General features: G+C 38.6%; 1 protein-coding gene across 2 annotated transcripts in view; it reads left to right on the forward strand.

The window, feature by feature from the left end:
• LOC106822084 (organic anion transporter 7-like) overlaps nucleotides 1-24,700 on the forward strand; it is a 36,865-nt gene extending 12,165 nt beyond the window's left edge. The window contains exons 3-10 of one of the 2 annotated variants that reach the window (XM_014827104.3): nucleotides 10,854-11,008; nucleotides 11,111-11,279; nucleotides 12,583-12,706; nucleotides 19,194-19,309; nucleotides 20,555-20,769; nucleotides 22,430-22,538; nucleotides 22,978-23,181; nucleotides 24,511-24,700. In XM_014827104.3, the coding sequence (XP_014682590.1) occupies nucleotides 10,854-11,008; nucleotides 11,111-11,279; nucleotides 12,583-12,706; nucleotides 19,194-19,309; nucleotides 20,555-20,769; nucleotides 22,430-22,538; nucleotides 22,978-23,181; nucleotides 24,511-24,571 (1,153 nt within the window). In that variant the 3' untranslated portion in view covers nucleotides 24,572-24,700. The remainder of the gene's footprint in view (nucleotides 1-10,853; nucleotides 11,009-11,110; nucleotides 11,280-12,582; nucleotides 12,707-19,193; nucleotides 19,310-20,554; nucleotides 20,770-22,429; nucleotides 22,539-22,977; nucleotides 23,182-24,510) is intronic. The other variant, XM_014827105.3, reaches the window with a different exon arrangement.
• The last annotated feature ends 707 nt before the right edge of the window (nucleotides 24,701-25,407 follow it).

Below are 25,407 nucleotides of genomic sequence, written 5' to 3' on the forward strand. Positions count from 1 at the left end.
CTAAGGTAGGCCTGAATTGCTATAAACTTCCCTCTTAGAACCACTTTGCTGTATCCCATAGATTTTGGCATGTCGTATATTCATTTTCATTTGTCTCCAGGAATTTCTTGATTTCTCCTTTGATTTCTTCAATGACCCAATCGTTGTTCAGTAGCATTTTGTTTAATCTCCACATTTTTGTGGCTTTTCTGGTTTTCTTCCTGTAGTTGATTTCTAGTTTCATACCTTTGTGATCAGAAAAGATGCTTGGTATTCTTTCAATCTTCTTAAATTTATTGAGACTTGTTTTGTGGACTAATATGTGATCAATCCTGGAGAATGCTCCATGTGCATTTGAAAACAATGTGTATTCTGTGGCTTTTGGGTGGAATGTTCTGTATACATCTACTAAGTCCATCTGGTCTAATGTGTCCTTTAAGGCCAGTGTTTCCTTATTGCTCTTCTGTTTGGATGCTCTATCCATTGGTGTAAGTGGAGTGTTAAAGTCCTACTATTATTGTGTTACTGTCTATTTCTCTTTTTATGTCTGTTAATAATTGCTTTGTATATTTAGGTGCCCCTATGTTGGGTGCATAGATATTTACAAGTGTTATATTTCCTTTTTTTTTTTTTTTTGAGGAAGATTAGCCCTAAGCTAACTACTGCCAATCCTCCACTTTTTGCTGAGGAAGACTGGCCCTGAGCTAACGTCCATGCTCATCTTCCTCTACTTTATACATGGGACACCTACCACAGCATGGCTTTTGACAAGCGGTGCCATGTCTGCAGCACCCGGGGTCTGAACTGGTGAACCCCGGGCCACCAAGAATCAGAACATGTGATCTTAACCACTGCGCCACCAGGCTGGCCCCTACAAGTGTTATATTTTCTTGTTGCATTGTTTCCTTTATCATTATGTAGTGTCCTTCTTTGTCTCTTGTTACAGTTTTTGTTTTAAAGTCTATTTTGTCTGATATAAGTATTGCTACCCCTGCTTTCTTTTCTTTGCCATTTGCATGGACTATCTTTTTCCATCCTTTCACTTTCAGCTCATGAGTGTCTTTAGGTCTGAAGTGTGTCTCTTGTATGCAGCATATACATTGGTCTTGTTTTTTTATCCAATTGGTCACCCTATGCCTTTAGATTGGAACATTTAGTCCACTGATGTTTAAGGTAGCTATTGATAAATACGTATTTATTGCCATTTGTTACTCCTTTTTTCTGGGTATTTTAGTAGTTCTTCTCTGTTCCTTTCTTCTTCTCTTGCTCTCTTTCCTTGTGGTTTGATGCCTTTCTTTAGTAATACGTTTGATTTCTTTTGTCTTACTTTTTTGCTTACTTATTATATGTTTCTTATTTGTGATTACCATGAGAATCCTATTTAATATTCTATGTATATAACAGTCTATATCGAGTTGATAGACTCTTTAGCTTGACCTCTTTCTAAAACCTCTACTTTTTCACTTCCCTCCTCCCACATTTTATGTTTTTCAAATCATATATAGTCTCTTGTTTAGTGTGTGTCTATCCATTACCCTCTTATCATTGAAACAGATTATTTTAGTACATTTGTCTTTTAACCTTCACATTATCTTCACACATAGTTGATCTGCTACCCTAACTATATTTTTACCTTTATAAGTGATTTTATTGCCTGGGTTTTTTTGTTGTTGTTTTGTCTTTTTAATAATCTTTTTAAATCTCTATTTGTGGTCATTTCTTTCCCACTTAAATAAGTCCCTTCAGCATTTCTGGTAGAACTGGTTTCTTGGTGATAAACTCCATTAATTTTTGCTTGTCTGGGAAGCTCTTTATCTCTCCTTCCAATCTGAATGACAACCTTGATGGGTAGAGTATTCTTGGCTGTAGGTTTTTTCCTTTTAGCACTTTAAATATGTCGTGCCATTCTCTTCTTGCCTGTAGGGACTTGGCTGAGAAGTCCGCTGATAGCCTTATGGGCTTCCCTTTGTATGTCACTTGTGGCTTTTCTCTTGCTGCTTTTAGGATTCTCTCTTTATCTTTAATTTTGGACATTTTAATTATAATATGTCTTGGTGTGGGCCTCTTTGGGCTTATCATGTTTGGAGCTCTCTGTGCTTCCTCAACTCGGATGTCTGTTTCCTTCCTCAGGTTAGGAAAATTTTCATCTATTATTTCTTCAAATAAATTTTCTGCCCCTTTGTCTCTCTCTTCTCCTTCTGGGACACCTATAATCCGAATGTTAGCATGCTTGATATTGTCCCAGAGTTCCCTTAGACTGTTCTCATTCTAATTCTTTTTTCTTTTTTGTGTTCTGCTTGGGTGATTTCCTCTAGTCTTTTGTTTAGCTTGCTGATCCATTCTTCTGCATCCTCTACTCTGCTATTGAGTCCATCTAGTGAATTTTTCATTTCCAGTATTGTATTCTTCATTTCTGATTTTTTTTATATTTTCCACTTCTTTGCTGATGAGCTCACTGTGTTCATCCAATCTTCTCCCAATATCTGTGAGCATCCTCATGATATTTTGTTTGAACTCTTTGTTGAGTAGGTCACTTGTTTCTGTTTCAATGAGTCCTTTTTCTGAGGTTTTGTCCTGTTCCTGTGCTTGGAAGCATTTCTTTGTTTCCTGCTTATGCCTCTTTCTCTGTGCTTATTTCTATGTATTAGGTGAGTTACCTATGTCTCCCAATCTTGGAGAAGTGGCCTTATACATGAGATGCCTTATGAGGCCCAGCAGTATGCTTTGCTCTCCTCACCAGTCCAGAAGATCCAGGAGTGATCCCTTTGTGGGCCAGCTGTGTCCTTCTGCTGTGGCAGGGTTGTTCCCACTTCAGGTACCCAGGGATTTAGTCTTTTCTTCCCTGGCCAGCTGTTTGTAAATCCAGTTTGGGGAGCCTCAGCACCGTTGGCTGCAAAGTCTATCAGCATGCTCCTATTGCAGTTTCCCTCTTAATTGGGTTGGTACCCAGTGTAGCTGGTTGCTAGGCTCAGGGGTGTACAGTTGTGATAGACCTCAGGCCTACAAGGCTGTTGTCATTTCTCTTAGGAGTGCAGCTGAGTGGGGCTGGCCCTTGGCATGAGGGCACTCAATTGTTTCAGGCTTTGGAAGGTGGGGTTAATCCTTTTTATGGCTATTTGTGAAACACAGATTTTCTGCCACTGATAAGCCTCACCCCCCATAGGACCACACACACCATCAACACAGTCTTTGTCCATGCAAACTTCTCAACCCCCTGGAGTGTACCCTGATGCCACACTGGAGAGGCCCCCACCTCTCCACCAATGCCCCCGTTAGTTCACCTGGTCCTCACATCAACCCTGCCCCACAGAGGTGGACACCCTTGCCTGCCTGTAGAGGATCAAGGCACCCAGTTGATGCAGGCTGAAAAGTAGCCTGAGGGCTTGCTGTTAGGTGGGGCCAGACCTTAGGGTGGGTTGCCTGCTCTGACTGAACTGGATTAAATCTGTGCTCTAGTGAGCGTGGCAGACCCCTGGGCTAACAGGCCAAGGGATGAACTTCAACGGCACCTACCAAGGTCTTTTCGGATTTCAGACGACAGTTTTTCTGGGGGTATCCTCGTTGCAGTTAATAGCCAGCACGGCAAGACAGTAAGACCCCCGTCTCAGTTGGGCTGAGTCTGAAGGATGCTTATAGCAGTATTGGCCCCTGCTCCAGAGCTCACTTCTCCAGGGAGGGCTGCGTACCTTAGGGTGTCTCCCGCCTAGCCACTGCTCCCAAAGGTGGCTTTTTTCCTCTCCAGCAGGAATTTCTGCCTTTTCAGCCTTAGTCAGGACTGTCCCTTGTTGTGGGGGTTCTTTTTATCCAGTTTTCAGTTTTCGATCTGGCGTAATTTTTCCAAAAATAGTTGTAACCTGGTTGTGTTCATGAGAGGAGATGAGTTCAGAGTCTGCTTATGCTACCATCTTGACGAGATCCCTCTCCCTACTGCATATTAAAAGCACTCTCAAGATGTCACTTTTCCTCAGCTTGATTTATAGATTCAAGGCAATCAAAATCAAAATCCCAGCAAATTATTTTGTGGCTATGAACAACTAATTCTAAAGTTAATATGGAGAGGCATAAGACCCAGAAGTGCCAACACCATATTGAAGAGGAAGAACAAAGTTGGAGGACTGACGTTATTTGACTTCAAGACTTACTATAAAGCTACAGTAATCAAGACAGTGTGCCATTGGTAAAAAAATGGAACAGTGTAGAGTTCTCTGAAATAGACCTACATAAACAGAATCAACTGATCTTCAACAAAGGAGCTGAGGCAATACAATGGAGCAAAGATAGTCTTACTGACAATTGGTAGTAAAACAACTAGACATAAACATGCAAAAAAGTTAATTTAGACAGAGACCTTACACCCTACACAAAATTAATTCAAAATGGATCACAAAACTGAATGTAAACCATAACACTATAAACTCCTGGATGATAAGATAAGAGAAAATCTAAATAACCTTGAGTTTGATGATGACTTCTTAGATACAAGCCCAAAGGCCTAATCCATGAAAGAAGAAAATTATAAGCTGGAATTCATTAAAATTAAATTTTCTGCTCTACAATTGACGGTCAGGAGGCTGAAGAGAGCTGCCAGGTGGCAGAATGGTTAAGTTGGCACGTTCTGCTTCAGCAGCCCGGGGTTTCTGGTTTGGATCTCGGGTGCAGACCTACGCACCATTTGTCAAGCCATGCTGTGGTAGCCATTGCACATATAATGTAGAGGAAGATGGGCATGGATGTCAGCTGAGGGCCAGTCTTCCTCAGCAAAAAAAAAAAAAGAAGAGAGAGAGGAAGACTGGTGGTAGATGTTAGCTCAGGGCTAATCTTCTTCAAATAGAAAAAATAAGAAACTGAAGAGACAAACCACAGACTGGGAGAAAATATTTTCAAAAAACATATATTTACCTAAAAAAATAATTTTTAGGTAAAAAATACAGGGAGCTCTTAAAACTCAGCAATAATAAAACAAAACAAATAACCTGATTAAAAAAGAGGCCAAAGACCTTAACAGAGACATCACCAAAGAGGATATATGGACAGCAATGAAACATATGAAAAGATTCTCCACATCATATGTCATCACAGAAATGCAAATTAAAAGAGCAATGAGATACCACTACAAACCTATTAGAAAGGCAAAAATCCAGAATGCTGAAAACACCAAATTCTGGTGAGAATGTGGAGCAACAAGAACTCTCATTCATTGCTGGAGGGAATAGAAAATGGTACAGCCACTTTAGAAGACAGTTTGGTGGCTTCTTACAATACTAGACCTACTCTTACCATATGATCTAACAATTATGCTTCTTGGTATTTACCCAAAGGAGTTGAAAAGTTATGTACACACAAAAACCTGCACATGGATGTTTATAGCAGCTTTGCTTATAATTGACAAAGCTTGGAAACAACCAAGAAGTCCCTCCATAGGTGAATGGCTATATAAACTGTGGTACATCAGACAATGAAATATTACTCAGTGATAAAAAGAAATGAGCCATCAAGCCATGAAAAGACATGGAGGAAACTTAAACACATGTTGCTAAGTGAAAGAAGCCAATCGGAAAAGGCTACATATTGTATGATTCCAACCACATGACATTCTAGGAAAGGCAAAGTTATGGAGCCAGTAAAAAGTTCAGTGGTTGCCAGGGGTTGAGGTGGAGTGTAGGAAAGATGAATAAGCAGAGTGCAGAGGAATTTCATGGCAGGGAAAATACTCTGTATGATGCTATAATGATGAGTACATGTCATTATACATTTGTCCAAACCCATAGAATGGAAAACCCGAAAAGTGAACCCTAATGTAAACTATGGACCTTGGATTATTATGTTGTATCAGTAGTAGGTTCACCAGTTTAACAAATGGAACACTCTGGTGGGGAATATGATAATGGGGGAGGCTATGCCTATCGGGGGGTGCAGGAGCTATATGGGAAATCTCTATATCTTCTGCTCAATTTTGCTGTGAACCTAAATCTGCTCTAAAAAAGAGTCTATTTTAATAAAATTTTCTCAAAAGCATCAGCAAGGAATATGCAAATATATTTTTTACCTTTTTAATCTTTTGTTACTTTGTGACCAAAAAATGCTCCACGTAAAATTAGAATATAGATAAAAATTTAAAATACATTTGAAGTTGTCCTCAATTGACATTCTATAAGACAACGGACCTGGACTCTTCAAAAAGATAATGTCATGCAAAAGATAAGTGGAGTGATCATTCTAGATTTAAAAAGACTAACAAAACATAACAGAAAAGTGCAATGTGCAAACCCCAACTACATCATGGATGGAATAAGGAAAAATAACAGCTAGAAAGAGATTTTTTTGGATTTTTGTGGCAATTTGAATATGGTCTAGCAGCTGATATTAAGGAATCATTGTTAGCATTCTTACTTATGCTAACGGAATTGTAAAAATATTGAAAACTATCCTCACTCTTAATAAACCATGTTTACAACTTTGGGAGTGATGTGTCATGTGATTTGTAACTGCCTTTCAAATGATTTAACAAAAAAAAAAACAACAACACAGAAAGAGTGTGTGATGTGTTTGCATCCATACAAAGAAATACAGCCAATGCAGCAAAATGATATCTAGGGGTGAATCCAGTTGAGGTTTATACCAGCCTTCACTATAATATTCACTTAAGCTATCTTTCATATTTGAAAATTTTTAAAATAGAGTGGTTGGGAATAAATCCACCCAAGTGGGAGCCAACAGTAAGATCATTTTGTTATATTTACGTAAATTACAAATACACATTTTAAGTAAAATTGGGATATGTGTGATATGTATATGTGTAATTGTATAACCTCTTTTGACATATTTGCAGATATATATCACATTTTCTTTCTTTTCAAATAAATTTGGTAACATATACAAAAAGAAATACACACAAACCTTCTCACACAAATCATTATAATCACAGCATTATTGTATTAATCAAGGTAACTGGTTGCAGGAAAAAAAAATCCAGAATCATAATTGATTACTTGAGAAAAAGAATTATTCTCACTGATGTCATAATTCGGTGTCAGTCAAAGAGCCATCCAGGCCCCCATCCTCTAGGCAATGAGTCAGGAAACAACTCCTTCCATTATATGACTTTTTCATCAATGAGTTCTTTGTTTCCAGCCATGTTGTCAAATGGAATGCATAGAATCAAAATAGATCTTGTATGGACTGGCCTGGACATGGCCTGTATCACTACTGTCCACAGTCCATGGTCAACCCAAAGATACCTGGACCTTACTTAATTATAAGACTGGAAAGTACAGTCTTCATCTGTGTCCAGAAAAAAAGAGAAGGAATGGTGAGAATCTAGCCAGATCATACAAAAATTAATAATGAAACAAATAGACAAGCCATAAGAACATAAAGAATTTGAACAACAATAAGGACAAAATGGACCTAACAGATGTGTATAGAATATGAATTCAACAACAGCAGAGCACACCTTCTTCTCAAGTGCACATGGGACATTTTCTAGGATAGAACCTATGTTAGGCCACAAAACAAGTCTTAACAAATTTAAGAAGATTGCAGTCATCTTCGCTGACCGAAATGGTATGAGACTAGAAATCAATAACAGGAGGAAAACTTGAAAACTCACAATAATCTCCTGAACAACAGCTCCTAAACAACAGGAGAGAACAACTCTCCTAAAATAAAGCAATACTCTCCTGAACAACAAATGGATCGAAGAAATTAAAGGGGAGATAAAAAAAAAAAATGTATCTTGAGAGAAATGAAATACAACATAATAAAATTTGTGGGATTCAACAAAAGCATTCCTAAAAGAGAAGTTCATAGTAGTAAATGTCTATATTAAGAAACAAGAAAGATATCAAATAAAAAGCCTAAGTCAATGCTTCAAGGAACTAGAAAAAGAAAAAAAATAATAAGCCCAAACTTAGCAGAAGGAAGGAAATAATAAGTGAAATAGAGAACAGGAAAACAATAAAAAAGGATCAACAAAACTAAACATTGGTTCATTGAAAAGATAAACAAAATTGACAGACTTTTAGCTAGAGTAGCCAAGGAAAAAGTGAGAGGGCCCAAACCAACAAAATTTTAAATGGAAGAGGTAATATTACAAGTGATACCACAAAAATACAAGACGCCACTCTAAACAGCTGTATGCCAACAAACTGGACAAACAAGATGAAATGGAAAAATTCCGTGACACAAACAACCTACCCAGTCTGAATCAGGAAGAAGTAGAAAATATGAACAGATCAATTACTAGTAAGGAGACTGAATCCAGCAATCAATATACTCTGAACAAAAAAAAAGTCCAGAAGCATACGGCTTCTCTGCTCAATTTTACCAAACATTTAAAGAATAATTAAGACCAATCCTTTTCAAACTCTTCCAAAAAACCAAAGAGGAAGGAGCATTTCCAAAGTCATTTTATGAGGCCAGCACTACCCCGATACCAAAGGCAGAAAAGGACACTACAAGAAAAGAAAACTAGAGGAGTGATATCAGCCTCATGGCAGTGTGAGTTCTTCCCTTTGTCTCTCCCCTCTAAGGTGTAAGCAGTAGGACATCCACTGGCCAACAAAGGACTCCCCACAGAGCACATCAGAATGTCTCAGAGATCCATGCATCTGTATGTCTGAAGGTAGGTGGTCTGGACCTCCAGGAGGCAGGGGAACCTGGGGATCAGCTCCTCCCTCTCCAGTGGTGATGGTGATCCAAAATGCAGAGCACCCTGGCAGTGGCAGTAGTGTTCTGACCTGAGGTTCAACAATGGCAATAGCACCAAAGACCAGAAGTTGCAGGAGCAGCAACAGCATACATGGCTTACCCCTTGCCCTCCCTTAGTAGTCGCAGGGGGAGCTCACCATCTGAGGCTTCAGGAAGCACAGCAGTGCTGATGGCCCAGCTCCCTCCCTCTTCCCCAGAGGTGGCAAACCAAAAGGTGGAAACCCTTAGCAGAGGTCGTGTTGTCTTGATCTGAGGTTTCAGAAAGCACACCAGCACTGGAGGCAGAGTCTGTAGGAGCAGCAGCAGCACTCATAGCTGAGGCCCCCCCACTCTCACAGCAGTAGCAGGTAGCACTTGTGACATGAGGCTTCACAAACCACAGCAGAACCTGGGACTCAACCCCCAGCTGTGTCACCATTGACAGCAGCCCTACCAGCAGCAGGTGATGCATACAAGACCCTGGGTCCCTGGCAGTGGTTGCAACACCTATTAACACAGCCCCCAGAAGCGGTGCTGTCAGCACAACCAGACAACCCAAGAGAAGCAGCAGCCCAGGTGGTGCATGGGAAAGCAGCACCTGAGCCCATGGATAACCCAAATAAAGCCAGTGGGTGAATATAAGGCCCAGAAGATCTCAGAAGCAGTGAGGTGCTCACAGCCTGGTGACCCAGGAGGCAAAACCCGATACTGAAGCCACATTGTAAGCAACAAGGCATAAGCAGAACAAGGGGGCCACTGACAATGCCTGCTGCATAAGCAGAGGAGGGTGGAAAGTGCAGAATCTCAAATACAACCAGAAGCATATCAGAATCAAAGTAACCAAAGCCTTACCCAAGTAAGAAAGATGTGTACTACCACAAACACACTGGCAGAGGATCAACTCATCAAGCACTGTGAATAATTGCAGCAGCAACATGGTAGAAGAGAAAGAAAAGGACAACTCTCCAGAAACCCAACTTGAAGTCAAAAAAGATTGCAATCTAACTGATGGAGAATTCAAAACAGCGGTCATGAAGAAATCCAACGAGTACAAGAAAACTAAAAAGACAGTTCAAAGGTCTCATGAATAAAACTAATTAACAAAAGGAGTACTTCACCAAAGAGATTGAATCTCTAAGAAAAAAAATCTGGAGATGAAGAACACAATTAATGAAGTGAAAAATAAACTTAAAAGCATTGGAAATAGAGCAGACCATGTGGAAGGGAGAATTAGTGAGCTCAAAGATAGAAATCTAGAAATGATTCAGGCAGAAGAGGGGAGAGGACTAAGATTTTTTAAAAGTGAAGAAATTCTGTGAGAAGTATCCAAATCAATTAGGAAAGGCAACATAGGGATAATAGTAATACACATTTTTCTCGGGGGCACATGGAATATTCTCCAGCATAGATCATATGCTAGGTGACAAAAAAACTCAGAAAATTTAAGAAGATTGAAATCATATCAAAGATCTGTTCTGAACAGAATGGTATGAAACTACAAATCAATAACAGAAGGAGACGTTTCACGTCACTTTAGCCTTAGCCTGCAGGAACCCCAGAGTCCCAAGTAGAGGTTAAAATCCACTGCATTCTTGGGGCTGGCCCCGTGGCCGAGTGGTTAAGTCTGTGCGCTCCGCTGCAGGCGGCCCAGTGTTTCGTTGGTTCGAATCCTGGGCGTGGACATGGCACTGCTCATCAAACCACGCTGAGGCGGCATCCCACATGCCACAACTAGAAGGACCCACAACAAAAAAAGAATATACAACTATGTACCGGGGGGCTTTGGGGAGAAAACAGAAAAAAATAAAATCTTTAAAAAAAAAAATCCACTGCATTCTAGACACTATCAGACTTTCTACTATGCTAAATGCATCTGTTAGTACAAGGAATATTTATGATGTACTAAAATTTCCAGTATCGCAGCCTCTCTTATTTTGTTTCAATTGGTGTCAAAGGTCTACTGGTAACAGGTTAGACAGGAAGGATTTTGTACTCAGTAATCTCTTTACAAACAGGGAGGGTTGCTTCTGAGAAGATCTATTGTTGATTATCTGTTTATTCTTTAAGGTTTGAAGTGCAAAGTTTCACTTGCGAAAACATTCTCTAAATTTCAAAAGGTGCTTCTTTTTGCACACTTCTTTTCACAATAGGTTGTTCTTGTTCTCTAACTCATACCCATTTCTCAGGTTCGGGAGGAAGTTGATACTCAGATGGTGTTTGTTCCAGTTAGCCGTTGCTGGCACCTGTGTAGCCTTTGCTCCTACCTTCTTCATTTACTGCACACTACGCTTCTTGGCTGGCCTTTCTGTCATGACCATCCTGTTAAATAGTAATATGCTCAGTAAGTCAACATTTTTGATCTTGTACATTTGCCATGCCTTAATTTTGAGGCAGACATTCCACATTTGTTTAAAGTCAAAATCTTGTTTGTGTTTTCTTTCAGTTTTAGAATGGACGTTACCCCAATTCCAAGCCTTGGGAACGACACTGGCGGTTTGTTCCTATAGTGTTGGGCAGATAATACTAGGAAGTCTGGCTTATGCCATTGGAGACTGGCGCACCCTCCAGCTGGTGTTTTCTGTGCCCGTATTTGTCATCGTTCTGTCTTCAGGGTATAAGCTCTCTCTCGGTTTTAGAGGATCCTGGAATGAAAGATGCATGCAATCAGGACACATGAATTTTTTTGGTCCTTGGTCAATACTTGAGCTTGTGCTCTACTAATCTGTGTAATTCCAGAAGCTGAGCAATCAGGGTTGCCAGATAACATTGTGGACATTAAACTAAATTTGAATTTCAGATAAACAACAAGTGTTTTTGTATAATAACATCCCAAATGTTATATGGCATATAGTTACACTAAAAATTATTCACGATTTGTGTGAAATTTCTATTTATCTAAGAGTTCTGTATTTTTATGTGCTAAGTGGATAAAATACAGAATGTCTCATTGAATTCAAATTTTAGATAAACAACAAATAGTATTTTAGCATAAGTATGTCCCAAATATTGCATAAATATTGCATGGGACATAGTTATACTAAAGAGTGATTCACTGTTTATTTGAATACAAATTTAACTAGGCACAGGGAATTTTTAGTTTACAAAATTGGCACTTCTCCTGAATAAGAGGGGAGTCGACATGACTCCACTCCTGTGTTCCCAGCAGACGAAGTGTGCTGCGTGAAGGTGCCATCCTTCTGTTTTCATAGTTATGGTACAAGAGAAGGTAAATTTATTTTCTGGTATAAACGAACTGTGGTACTTATTAGATAGGATGGGAAAGGCATCTGCAGGAGAGGAAAAACTTCCTCCTACCCTCTTAGGTTCTGTGGATGGCTGAAGAATTAAACTGACATAAGACAGATTAATAGCAGAAACACATACAAAGTTATTTACTGTTTTTACATGTACACATGAGTCTTCAGAGGGAAAATGAAGACTCAAAAAGCCATGAGGCCCAAAGGCATACATACATTTTTACACACAAAAATAACCTTGGAGATGTTACAAGACAAAGTGGCTTGGCCATGGGGCATTATTTTGTGGGACAATTACTAGGAAATATATGGGGAAACTAAGAGAAAAGAAGAGTTATTTTACTAAGTTTCTTTATAAAAGTCCATTTCAGTGTCAACTCTCGGTCTCTGGTGATAAGAATGTTCTTCTCTTCCTGGCACTGGATGGGCATCTTTAATAAGGGAAATTTTATGACCTACTCATAGGTAGAAAGGGAGACTTCAGAGAGATCTTCCTGCATCTGCAATTTCTCAAGTGCCTTCAGCTCAAAATTATCAGTATGTCAAAGCAGCATATTTTGGGTGGTATATTCCAGACTCCTTCACATCTCTGGACCAATGTTATGTGAAAAGTGGGCAAGCGAGAATTAGCAGCACTTTTGTTCTTTTCTTTGATAAGGTGGCTGGCAGAGTCTGCTCGGTGGCTTATTATCACCAACAAAGCTGAGGAGGCCTTAAAGAAACTTAGAAAAGCAGCACACAGAAATGGAAGGAAGAATGTTGCAGACACCCTAACTCTGGAGGTGAGGAGGATGGGAGCTGGATATGGGATGTAGGGAAGATGTGACCTACATCTAGATTAGTCAGTATCCATAAGAGGAATGGAGAATAGGATCTCAGGAGTGGTTATGGGTTTTCTGACCTCACTGTCCTGGTTCTCAGTGAGTGTCAACATTGTTTGGGTGTACAGTAGGAAAAGACATGCTGTTGATGAAAGTACTGGACACATATTTTACTCACTGGGGGCAGAAAGCACTGAGTATTAACAATTATAAAGATTGTAGACTCACCAAAAGAAAAGAAGAAGGCTCAAATAAGTGAAATCAGAAAATAAAGAGGAGAAATTGCAACAGATACAAGGAAATAAAAAGAATTATAAGATAAATCTATCTTATTACATCAAAAATTGGATAATCTAGAAGAAATGGATAAATTCTTAGAATTATACAACCTTCCAAAACTGAATCAGAAAGAATAGAGAATCTAAACAGATAGATCGCTAGTAAGGAGATTGAAACAGTAATCGAAAACCTCTCCCCAGAAAAGTCCAGGACCAGGTGGCTTACCCAGTAAATTATACAAAATATTCAAAGAAGATTTAATACTTATCCCTCTCACTCTTCCAAAACATTGAAGAGGAGGAGATGCTTCCTAACTCAGTCTATGAGGCCAACATTACCCTGACACCAAAATCAGACAAAGACCAAACCAAAAAAGAAAAATTACAGGCCAATATCACTGATGAACATAGATGCAAAAATCACCAACAAAATACTAGCAAATTGAAAACAACAATACCTTAAAAGGATCATACGCTATGATCAAGCGGGATTTATTCCAGGGATGCAATGATCGTTCAACATCTACAAATCGAACATGATTTACCATGTTAACAAAAGGAAGGATAAAAAAACACGTGATCATCTCAATAGATGCAGAGGAAGCATTCAACGAGATATAGCATCTATTTATGATAAAAACTCTGAATGAAATGAGAATAAAATGACAGTGTCTCAACATATCACATATTTTATATTATAGAAAACTGTAAAGAATCAACAAAAACAACCTTTAGAAATAACAAAAACACGTTGCAGGGCACAAAATCAACATATTAAAATCAGTTGTGTTTTTATACACTAGCAATAAATAGCAGAAAGAGAAATCAAGAATACAATTCCATTTACAATCACAAAATTCCATTTACAATCACAACAAAAAGAGTAATATACCTAGGAATAAATTTAACGAAGGAGGTGAGAGACCTGTATCCTGAAACATATAAAACATTGTTGAAAGAAATTGAAGAACACGTGAAGAAATGGAAAGGTATTCCATGCTCATAGATTGGAAGAATTAACACACTTAAAATATCCATTCTTCCTGAAGCAATCAACAGATTCAAAGTTCCAACAAGATTTTTCATGGAAATGGAACAAAAATTTGAAAATTTACATGGAACAAATTATCCCAAATAAATAGCCAAGGCAACCCTAAGAAGAAAGAACAAAGAGGGAGGTATCACACATCCTGATTTCAAAATGTACTACAAAGCTATAGTAATCAAAACAGCCTGGTCCTGGCAGATAAACACACACACAAAGATCCATGGAACAGAACTGAGAGGCCAGAAATAAACCCACACATCTATGGATAGCTCATTTTTGACAAAGGGGCCAAGAACGTACAATGGAGAAAGAAAGTCTATTCAATGAAAGGTGTTTGGAAAACTGGAAAGCCACATGCAAAAGAATGAAAGTAGACCATTATCTTACACGATACATAAAAATTAACTCAAAATGGATTAAAGACTTAATGTAAGGCCTGAAACCATAAAACTCATAAAAGAAAATATAGCTGGTATGCTCTTTGACATCAGTTTTAGCACTATCTCTTTGAATATCATATCTCCTCAGGCAAGAGAAATAAAAGAAAAAATGAACAGGTGTGACTACATCCATCTAAAAAGCTTCTGCACAGCAAAGAAAATCATCAACAAAAACAAAAGACAACCTAACAATTGGGAGAAGATATTCACAAATCATATATCTGTTAAGGGGTTAATATCCAAAATATATAAAGACTGATACAACTCGCCAACAGAAAAACAAACAAACCATTTAAAAATGGACAGAGGATCTGAACAGACATTTTTCCAAATAAGATATACCGATGGCCTTGAGGCACAGGAAAAGATGTACAATACCACTAGTTATTAGGGAAATGCAAATCAAAACCACATTGAGATATCACCTCACACCAGTCAGAATGGCTATTATTAAAAAGACAAAAAGAACAAGTGTTGGTCAGGATGTGGAGAAAAGGGAACTCTCATATACTGCTGGTAGGAATGCAAATTGGTGCAGCCACTATGGAAAACAGTATGGAGATTTCTCAAAAAACTAAGAATAGAACTACCATATGATCCAATTATTCCACTTCTGGGTATTTATCCAAAGAACATGAAAACACTAATTGGAAAAGATATATGCATCCCCATGTTCATTGCAGCATTGTTCATAATAGCCGAGACTTGGAAACAATCTAAGTGCCCATCAAGGGAAGAATGGTTGCGTATATAAATATATGCATATATAAATATATAAAGAGGTTGCATATATGAATATTATGTAGGACTACTCAGCCATAAAAAAAGAAATATTGCAATTTACAACAACATAGATAGACTTTGAGGGCATTATGCTAAGCAAAATAAGTCAGACAGAGAAAGTCAAATACCATATGATTTCACTGGAAGATAAAACAACAACAAACACATAGACACAGAGGACAGATTGGTGGTTACCAGAGGGAAAGGGGGAAGGGAGGAGGGCAAAAAGAGTAAAAGGGCACAAGGGTATCGTGATGGATGGCAATTAGACTTGGGTAGTGAATGTGGTGTAGTCTACATAGAAGTTGAAATATAGTGATATACACCTGAAATTTACATAATGTTATACACCAAAGTTACCTCAAAAATTAAGTAATTGAAAATAATTATTTAAAAGAAGCTTGTATATTGGTCTCACCCTGTGTAAGAGAAAGTGATAAAAACTAATCCATTCCCTTCCAGTTAATGTTCTGATGGCCGTAACACCAGTAGAAGGACTAGTGACCATGCAGAATAGAGCATAAAGAAGTTCTAGTTTTTCATTCACTTTCTTTCATGGTATATAAGTAAGTGCCTACCTGTGGCCATTTTTGTTCTGTCCCTGGAAATATGGCAGTGATCACAACAGTCCAAATCCACATTGTGTGGAGTTTGTATTCTCCTTATTACAAGTTCCAAGAACATGGCTGAGTGGGAATGCCTCAGAGAAGTCTTCCTTTTTCTTCTTTTCCATTCCAGGTATGGAAGGCAAATATTGCTGTGCATGATTAGTTAAATCATTCTTCATGTCATGCACATATATAAACTATTTATTGAAAAATTATGTTGTGCCAGGCATGATGCCAGATCATGAATATCAGAATCAGTCCTAGTCCCAGCCTTCAAAGAGCTTTCACATTAATGTGAGAGAGAGAAATTCATAGACATTTTTAAGTTCAAAGGTTTACAGTGATAACAGAATGTAAAGAATGCTAACGGAGTTAAGGAAAAAAATTTATCCTTCTTTTATTGATAAACGAGAGGATTAGAAGTTGGCCACTCAAAAAGAAGGAATAAAACACTTCTGGAAACATGTATAATGGCACATCTGATGACAGATATTATAGTCCCAGAAAAAGCAGAGGTCCTTTAGAAGATTTCAGATAATGCTCCCGAGATTTCAGATCCCACTGAAGATGGCTGGAAGGAATCAGGTTTCCCCAGAGGTGAAGCATTACACAGACAATGGCACTGAGTGTTCCTGATATGATGGGGAGAGCACTGGCTTGTGCCTTAAAAAAAAAAGAACGGAAGTGGACATTGAAATTTAGGTGGAGCTCTATGGCACTTCAATATTGTGTCAATATACGCCTAAATTATATAAAATTCTTTTGGACCAACTAACTTATCCGGAATTATCTTTGGTTCCAATTATCTTTGGTTCTATCTATCTATCTTCTCCTAGTGTTTGACCTACCAGATTGGCCCAATCCGGAGAAGGAAAGCTTAAATATTTACAAGGGTCAGGCAGATACAAGAGCAAGTGACACTGAAAGCAGGGAAAAACCACAATGCATAATCAAGGTGAATGGCAACTGGCAATCACCTTACTGCCAGGTGGAAGAAAGAGAGCATGGCAAGAGTAGCAGTCAAAATGTGGTTTACGGAAGAGATTTTCTTCATGAATGGGTAGCTAATATGCCTTCATTTGATTTTTTTTTAATTCTGTAAAGATAATGCAGAAATTTGTGGTCTTAGTTTTGTTTGAACCTCCATCTGATGGATTGGCAAACACACCTGCTTCAGACAATTCTTCTAATGTAAAGCTGCTCCACTTTATATTAACACAAATATGTTGATTACTCCAGATCTCTGGGAAGGGTAGACTTTCATTTCTCTAAATTCCCTTCATCCTGACATTTTCTCTAATGAGCTACATGGCATTGTTTCATGTGCAAAGATAGGATGAGAATGGAGCTAATATTATTTGAATAATTAATAAGTCAGTAACTGACTGAGCCGTGCTAGATATAATTCCATATGCACATTTGTGACCTCATGTATGCCTCGGAAATCCTTGTGAGAGAGGTATTATTTCTTCTACTATTTCTTCTCATGATCTTGATTTTTTTTACATTTACTTCTTTTTCATTTGAGGTATAATTGATATATAACATTATATTAGTTTCAGGTATACAACATAATCAATATTTGTATATATTGCAAAACGATGACCACAATAAATCTAGTTAGCATCTGTCACCATAAATAGTTATACAATTTATTTTTCTTATGATGAGAACTTTTTATATCTACTCTCTTAGCAACTTTCAAATATGCAATTCAGTATTATGAACTATAGTCACCATGCTGTACACTGCATCCCCATGACTTATATATTTTATAACTGAAAGTTTATACCTTTGATCCCCTTCGCCCATTTTGCCTATCCCCTCATCCCCCACATCTGGTGACCACCAATCTGTTCTCCGTGTCTATGAGCTTGGTTTTGTTTTGTTTTTTTAGATTCCAAATGTAAGTGAGATCATACAGTATTTGTCTGTCTCTGTCTGACTTATTTCACTCAGTATAATGTCCTCAAGTTCCATCCATGTTATCTTAAATGGCAAGATTTCTCTTTTAGGGCTGAATAATATTTCATTGCATATTTATATCTCACATTTTCTTTATCCATTCATCCATAGATGAGCACAGGTTGTTTCCATATCTTGGCTGTTGTAAATAACGCTGTGATGAACATGGGGATACGTATGCCTTTTGAAGTTCATGTTTCCCTTTTCTTCAGATAAATACCCTGAAGTGGAATTGCTGGACCACATAGTAGTTTTATTTTTAATTTTGGGGGGAACTTCCATACTGTTTTCCATAGTGGCTGCACTAATTTACCTTCCCCCCAACAGCGCACAGGGGTTCCCTTTTCTCTGCATCTTCATCAACACTCGTTATTTCTTGTCTTTTTGAGGATAGCCATTGTAACATATGTGAAGTAACATCTCATTGTGGTTTTGATCTGCATTTCCCCAGTGACTACTGATTTTGAGCACCTTTGCATATACCTGTTGTCCCTCTGTATGTTTTCTTTGGAAAAATTCCTATTCAGATCCTCTGTCCATTTTTAATCTGTTTGGTTTTTTGCTCTTGAGTTGTATGAGTTCTGTGTATATTTTAGAGATTAACCTCTTATCAGACATATGATTTGCAAATATTTTCTCCCATTTGGCAGCTTGCCACATCTTCTTATTCTTATTCAACTTTTTAATGAAAAAGAAATTGAGGCTTAGAGATGTCCTGTTTCCTTCCTCAAAGTATATGCCTAGCATGTGGCAGAGCCGTTGTATAATGCCAGATTATAAAGTCTGGGTATAAATCATACAACATCAAGATCTCCCCTGAATTCATCTTCAGATGTAATTCTAGCCATCTCATGCATAGAGGCACAACATATGCCAAGATTTCTCTGAACGACACTGACCCAAGAACCAGAATAAAGGCTCTCAGAAAATTATTCTCCTTTCTGAAAAGAGCTGTTTTTCTACTGAGAGCAACTAGCTGAGAACACCTTTCATGCCCTTCCGGTATAAATGAAGCTTTGGACCATAATCCAAGCTACTCTTCATTTAGTCCCCTTCCTGATCTAAATCCCTAATGTACACACCTGTTTTGATGTCCTGCAGCCAAATTGAATGTCACATTAAAATATCCTTGCCTCTGCATAATTTCCCTTAGGCCCATTTAACTCCCTAAATCACCTTTCATACCACTTTTACACCTGTTGTTACATCTTCCATGGCTGTATTTTCCAAAGGACAAAAAGGGAAATTATCTATCTTGTCCTCTGTTAGGAATTCACAGTGTCTACCACTTTGTGACAACTAAACAGTTTGCTGTTGTTGTTGAAGGTTTTGAAATCCGCCATGCAGGAGGAGCTGGAAGCAGCACAGAACAAACCTCCTGTGTGTGACTTGTTCCGCACACCCAACCTGCGTAAAAGGATCTGTGTACTGTCCTTTATGAGGTAGGCTTCACACAGTGCATGAGGAACTTTAAATAGTGGAGACAGGATTCTATTTCTTATTTCAAAGTTATAGCATGTTATAGGGACAGACTTGAGATAAAACAAGAGGAAGCAATAAAGATAATTGCTATGTCTGGAGGTAGTGAAATTGTTATGAAAAGACCAACATAGAACCAATTGTACAGTTAGGAGTTTTGTTATCACGTCACTCTACCAGGCTTATCACTGGAGATGAGGTCGAGAACTTCAGTTATGGTACAGACTTTGACTTTAAGTTTCTTCACTTGTTTGTTTTCATTTTAATTGTTTTAATTTTATTATAAAAAGTAAAGTGCTCAAATATATGCAGCTCAATGAATGTTTCCATGTGTAAATATATAACCATCACCCAGATGAGGATACAGAAAAAATTCTAAGACCCTAGAAGATCCCCTCATGTATCCTCCACAAAAACACTCTCCACTCCCACAAAAAACTAAGCAGCATTATAAGCTCCATTATCACACTGTTATTTTATGATAATTTTTAAATCATTAAGAAATTTAATCAGTTTAAATCCTGGGAAGGAAATTGTGTTTAAAATGTACACAAGATTTGTTTTAATCATCTAACAGACTCAGGAATGATTTTCATGAAGGAAGTCTATACCACAGATCCCTGGAAAGAGGAGGCATGAAACAGCACACAGGGCCATTCAGGGAGGCAGCAGGGTCTGTTAGAAGGCAAAAGAGAGAAGAAATGAAAGAGCATGGCCCAGAGCCTTAATCAGTTTTTTTGTTGGAAGGAATGTAAGAGGCGGGTAGGTAACCTGAGTGAGCTTAGGATTGGATAGACTGAATAAGTTTAGTGGACTCTGGACTGTAGTGGTGATCTGCAGTAGTCCACTACAGGGCCCTCGGGTGATTTAGGGGAAGCAGAATATTGGCTTGTTGTGAGTTTGATAGAGGAGATAGTTGAGAGTGTTGGCTCTGGATTGGTGGCTTGTAAGGTTGGCTCACAGGGGAGTCATTTGCTACCTCTAGGAATTAGCTGGCCCTGGGAAAGGCAGTCTGTCCAGGATCAAGGCCCTAAATGCCAGAGTATCAAAAATACAGAAAATAAGAAAATATAATCAACACAAAAATATTCTACAAATCAGACCACGCATTTATTCTTTACATCCATCCCTGGTTTCCTGGCTCAGTATCATCATTGGTAGGACAGAGAATCTAAACCTTCTGATTTCTTTCCTCTTGTTCACCATAGATTTACAACCTTAATTCCCTATTTTGGCCTGAATCTCCATGTCCAGCACTTGGGGAAAAATGTTTTCCTGTCCCAGGTTCTTTTTGGTGTAGTCACACTTCCAAGCAATTATGTTGCACTTTTGGCACTGAATCACCTGGGCCGTCGAGTCAGCCAGATGCTTTTCCTGTTCCTGCTGGGAATCTCCATTCTGACCACCACGTTTGTGCCTGAAGGTGAGAAATGAGCACATGTTGAAGAAAGATGTGTTCCTCCCATTCCTCATGAATTGTACTGGTCACACCTATTCGAAGCCAGAAGGAAATGCAGATTCAGTTCTAAAGTTCTCTGAAATCAGTCTGAAAGTGTAGTATATATTCTGCACTTAAGTTGCTGGGGAAAGAGCTCAAGGTCACTTAAGGTTGGCTCTGATATATGATGTATTCATTATATCCAAGAAGTATCTGGAAACTGGTGTCGTCTATTACTGGTAGTTTCTCTATGACAGAATTGCTCACTTACGTTAGGCAAGTCATTCTTTATATAGCAAGCACTGAGGGTCTGGATCTTGACATTGTATGCCGTGTGAGAACACAATACAGTCACTTTGTCTGGGCCCTTGCTTATTATTACAGCTTCAGTGACAATTTATTCTCTAATCTCTGTGTATCCACTCACGTGTCTCATATCAAGTCTCCATAACAGAAACCCTAGTTTGGGAGAATCATCTTGACTTCAAGAAAACAAAAATTCCTTGTCTTCAGGCAAAGAAGTGACAGCGGGAACTAGGTACTATGCAGCTAAGAGCCTGTATCAGAATCTATTTTACTCAATTTAATGATCATATGTCATGAATAGGGTAACCCAGGTGATCATCTTGCTTCTCCTAACTCCCAACATAGTTATGTATGTTACAAGATACCAGATTGGAGCCTCCACTCTTCATCTTGAACATCAGCAATGATGCAAGTTTACTGCCTTACAACAGAGCCCACTCCAGTGTTGTGACTCTTGTAATGAAATTTTTAGTGAAGAGGAGGGAAAGCAGGCAATAGAAAACTGACTCTCTGAAACTTCCCTTCAGAGGTTTCCAAAGTCAGGCATTTTTTTTTTTAAAGATTTTATTTTTTCCTTTTTCTCCCCAAAGCCCCCCAGTACATAGCTGTATATTCTTCATTGCGGGTCCTTCTAGTTGTGGCATGTGGGATGCTGCCTCAGCGTGGTTTGATGAGCAGTGCCATGTCCACGCCCAGGATTCGAACCAACGAAACACTGGGCCGCTTGCAGCGGAGCGCGCGAACTTAACCACTCGGCCACGGGGCCAGCCCCCAGGCATTTTTTTACTAATATAGGTCCTTATACTTAATTATTGAAAAATTATTCTCGCCTAGCCTATTGATCAAGCTTGATCCAGCTTATCAATTAACATAGGAGTTCTATTCTTTTATTTTTCTCTTCTGCTTGACTAGCCCTGTGTCAATATTGTGTAAGCTCCTAGGTTTTAAACTCAAAGATGTAGATGAGTCTTACACCCTCAGTAATTGCCCACATGACAGTCTTATATTCTATGTTAAGGGCAAAGGAGATACAGAACAGAATTAATGGAAGACAGCACCTGTGGGACTCAACTCCCCCTCTCCTTTTCTGGAAAAACTCAGCTATGCAGGGAGAGTTGATGAAATAACTCAATCCTTTTATTCACGATAAGCCATAATATGTACATGTCACATTTCTGACCTGATTAGACATTGCACATTTTCTGCCTCTGTGCAGTTACTCTACAGTACATGTTATCCTTGCAAACACCTCCAATAGGATCTTCTTCAGCTGTAATTGGAGGGATGTTGATTCCTTCAGCTCCCACTTCCTGAGCCTCACTGGTCTTCCTCTCTCCAGAAATGCAGACCCTGCGTGTGGCTTTGGCAACTTTGGGAGTAGGAGTTTGTTCTGCCGCTATCACCAGTTCTGCTACCCATGGAAATGAACTGATCCCCACTGTAGTCAGGTATAAAGCTCACGGGTGATGTGTCAGGATCAAAACAGGCCTTTCCCAGATAATGGACATGTATTGGGGGAAGAAAACTAAGACTGGTTAGTTATCAAAAGTAAATTACAATAATAACAAAAGTTATAGCCAAATTTTATCAAAAGCTGACTTTTTGCCCTGCACTTTTATGTTTCTTCTCAAGTAATCTTCTGAACTACAAGAAGGGTAAATGTTATAGGTAACAGTGTTTTTTCAATGATCCAATTTTGTCTTAATGCACATGTGAACTTGAAAATAATTGCTAGTAAATGAGGAAATGTCCAAAACGAGTTGTTATCAATTTCCATGTCTAAACACAATGATGTGCTGTCTCCCATAACCAAAGCAAACTAAAAAATCATAAATTATATGTGTGGATTTTCACCAGATTTTTTTGTATTTTTGTTTGCACCCCAAGAGCACTAGTTTTAGGAGTCATTGGAATTGCTGCTAACATTGGGTCAGCTGTGGCTCCCCTCCTGATGATCCTAACGGTGTATTCCTCCCACCTGCCCTGGATCATCTATGGAGTCTGTCCCATCCTCAGTGCACTTGTTGTCCGACTCCTTCCTGAAACCAGGAATCAGCCCCTGCCTGACTCCATCCAGGATGTGGAGAATGAGTGAGTAGACCTCTGAGCTGTCCTTGAGGGTTGCTGTGCACTATAGGTCTGTAATGAGGAGGGCAGAACACCATTCAGGGTCATTATCTCCAGGGAAATGTTGAGACCCAGACTATTGCCATGTGGTCCGTGCTTTGGTTTGGCTACAACCTCATCCCACCCCCACAGTGACCTCAGATTCCTCCAAGCCTCCCCAGATCACACAGATCCACTCTGCCCAGGCTGCACCAGTAGGTTCAGTGGTAAAGAGGCCAAAATTTAGTATCCTAGTGTAGCTGTCACAGCCCTGAAGATATTTCACAAATATGCACAGAATCAAACATCAGATTCTCATCCCTCTGTCCCTGGAAGCCTTTAGCCCAGGGAGTGAAGGCAAGCTCTCTGAAACTTTTGGTTCCTGTAGGCCTGTATAATCTGATTCTGACTCTCTGTAGAAATAGAACCAATAGGATGTGTATATATACAGTGAGACAGATTTATTTTAAGAAATTTGCTCACGGTATTGTAGGGGCTGGAAAGTCTGAAATCTGCAAGCAGGCAGCAGCCTGGAGACCAAGGGAAGAGCTGAAGAAAGAAAAGAGTTCTCCAGTCTAAAAGCAATCTGGAGGCAGAATTCCTTCTTCCTCTGTGGGACCTGTCATTTTCCCTTAAGGCCTTCAAATGATTGGCTGAAGCCCCCCTCACATTATGGAGAGTAACGTGCTTTACTGACAGTCTGCTGATTAAAATACTAATAACGTCTAAAAAATACCTTCACAGAAACATCTAGACTAGTGTTTGACCAAATATCTGGGCACTATGGCCTAGCCAAGTTGACATATAAGATTATCCACCACAAGACCTGAGGAGTGGCCTGTTCACTGAAGAATCTTAGGGAGCTCAGGGAAAGGACAAGAGTCCCCTCTCCCACAGAAGACAGCGTATCTCAGGGAAAGGAGTCCTGTTGTGCTGCCTATGATAGTCAGACCATCTGGGTTTCACTGGGAAGGAAAGTGTTGAGAATACAGAATTTAAAGTGATAAATACCGGGAAAGGATTCTAAAACTTTTCTGTACTTCCTTTGCCTTTTCTAAAACGCTTCTTTCCAATGCCATGGTGTCCAAGGGTAAGAGTAGAAACTATCAAAGCTGCCTTCCCAGATCCTGCCTGAGACCTGGGTCTTTTTCTTCACAAGATTTACACAAAACCTTGTGGCAGCGTTCATAGTTTATAGTAAAGCTGGTTGGTGAAGGATAAGCTTGCTCTAAAGATTGCAAGACATGTATGATTTTCCATGTCTTTTCATTTTTTGTGTTCATTTCTTTATTGGTTTCATTGTATTTTTACCAGGAGAAAAGGCTGGAGAAAAGCAAAGCAGGAAGTTATTTCCATGAAAGTGACAACATTTTAAGGAATTCCAGGAGCTGATGCTGATTCAAGAGCAAAATATATGGGAGAAATGAGATAATTTCTCATAGGGGAAAATTTGTAAAATAAATAAATAAAAATATATAATGAAGAAATGGACTTTTTCCAATTGCAGTATTAAACTTCTAAGTATAAAATACCTATAATTAATCATAATAAGAAATGTGAAGGAAACCATAATATTTTCAAAGAACTTAGGACTTTTGTATAATTGTGGATAACCAGCCTGTTTCTGGATAGGAAGATTGAATAGTACTAAAAATAACAATACTTCCTGTAATTAATTGGTAGAATAATTGATGTAATTATAATGAAAATCTACTTACTTTTAGAAGAATTTAAAAAAATAGTTACAAGTTCATCTAGAAATTACAGGTAAACAAAGTGATTCCTAAAAAGAGGATCACAGAGTGAGGGGAGGCTGACTATCATATGGGGTAGCATATACTGGACTTTATTATAGATGCAGTAGTCAAAATAGCAGTAGCAGATGCATTTACATAACAAAGGAAATCCAGAAACAGACCATAGTAAATATAACACTGAATATATAATTTTGGAACTGTAAGTCACAGGGCAAAAGAAAAGATTATGCAGCAAATAGCATACATAACTATTTAAAAATAAATGACTAATAATGTGACATCATACCCCACACTGAAAAATATTCTGTTTTAATAAAAAGTAAAATGGAACAAAAAAACTAAAATTTTCACTAGAAAATTTAAATACAAAATAGTGGGATAAAAAAGGTTTTGAAAAGTAAAACAAATGTCAGAAATTTAAAGACAGGTGGATTTGAATAACACCCATTTAAAG

Source organism: Equus asinus, chromosome 17 (assembly GCF_041296235.1).
Source record: "Equus asinus isolate D_3611 breed Donkey chromosome 17, EquAss-T2T_v2, whole genome shotgun sequence".
Taxonomy (NCBI): Eukaryota; Metazoa; Chordata; class Mammalia; order Perissodactyla; family Equidae; genus Equus; species Equus asinus.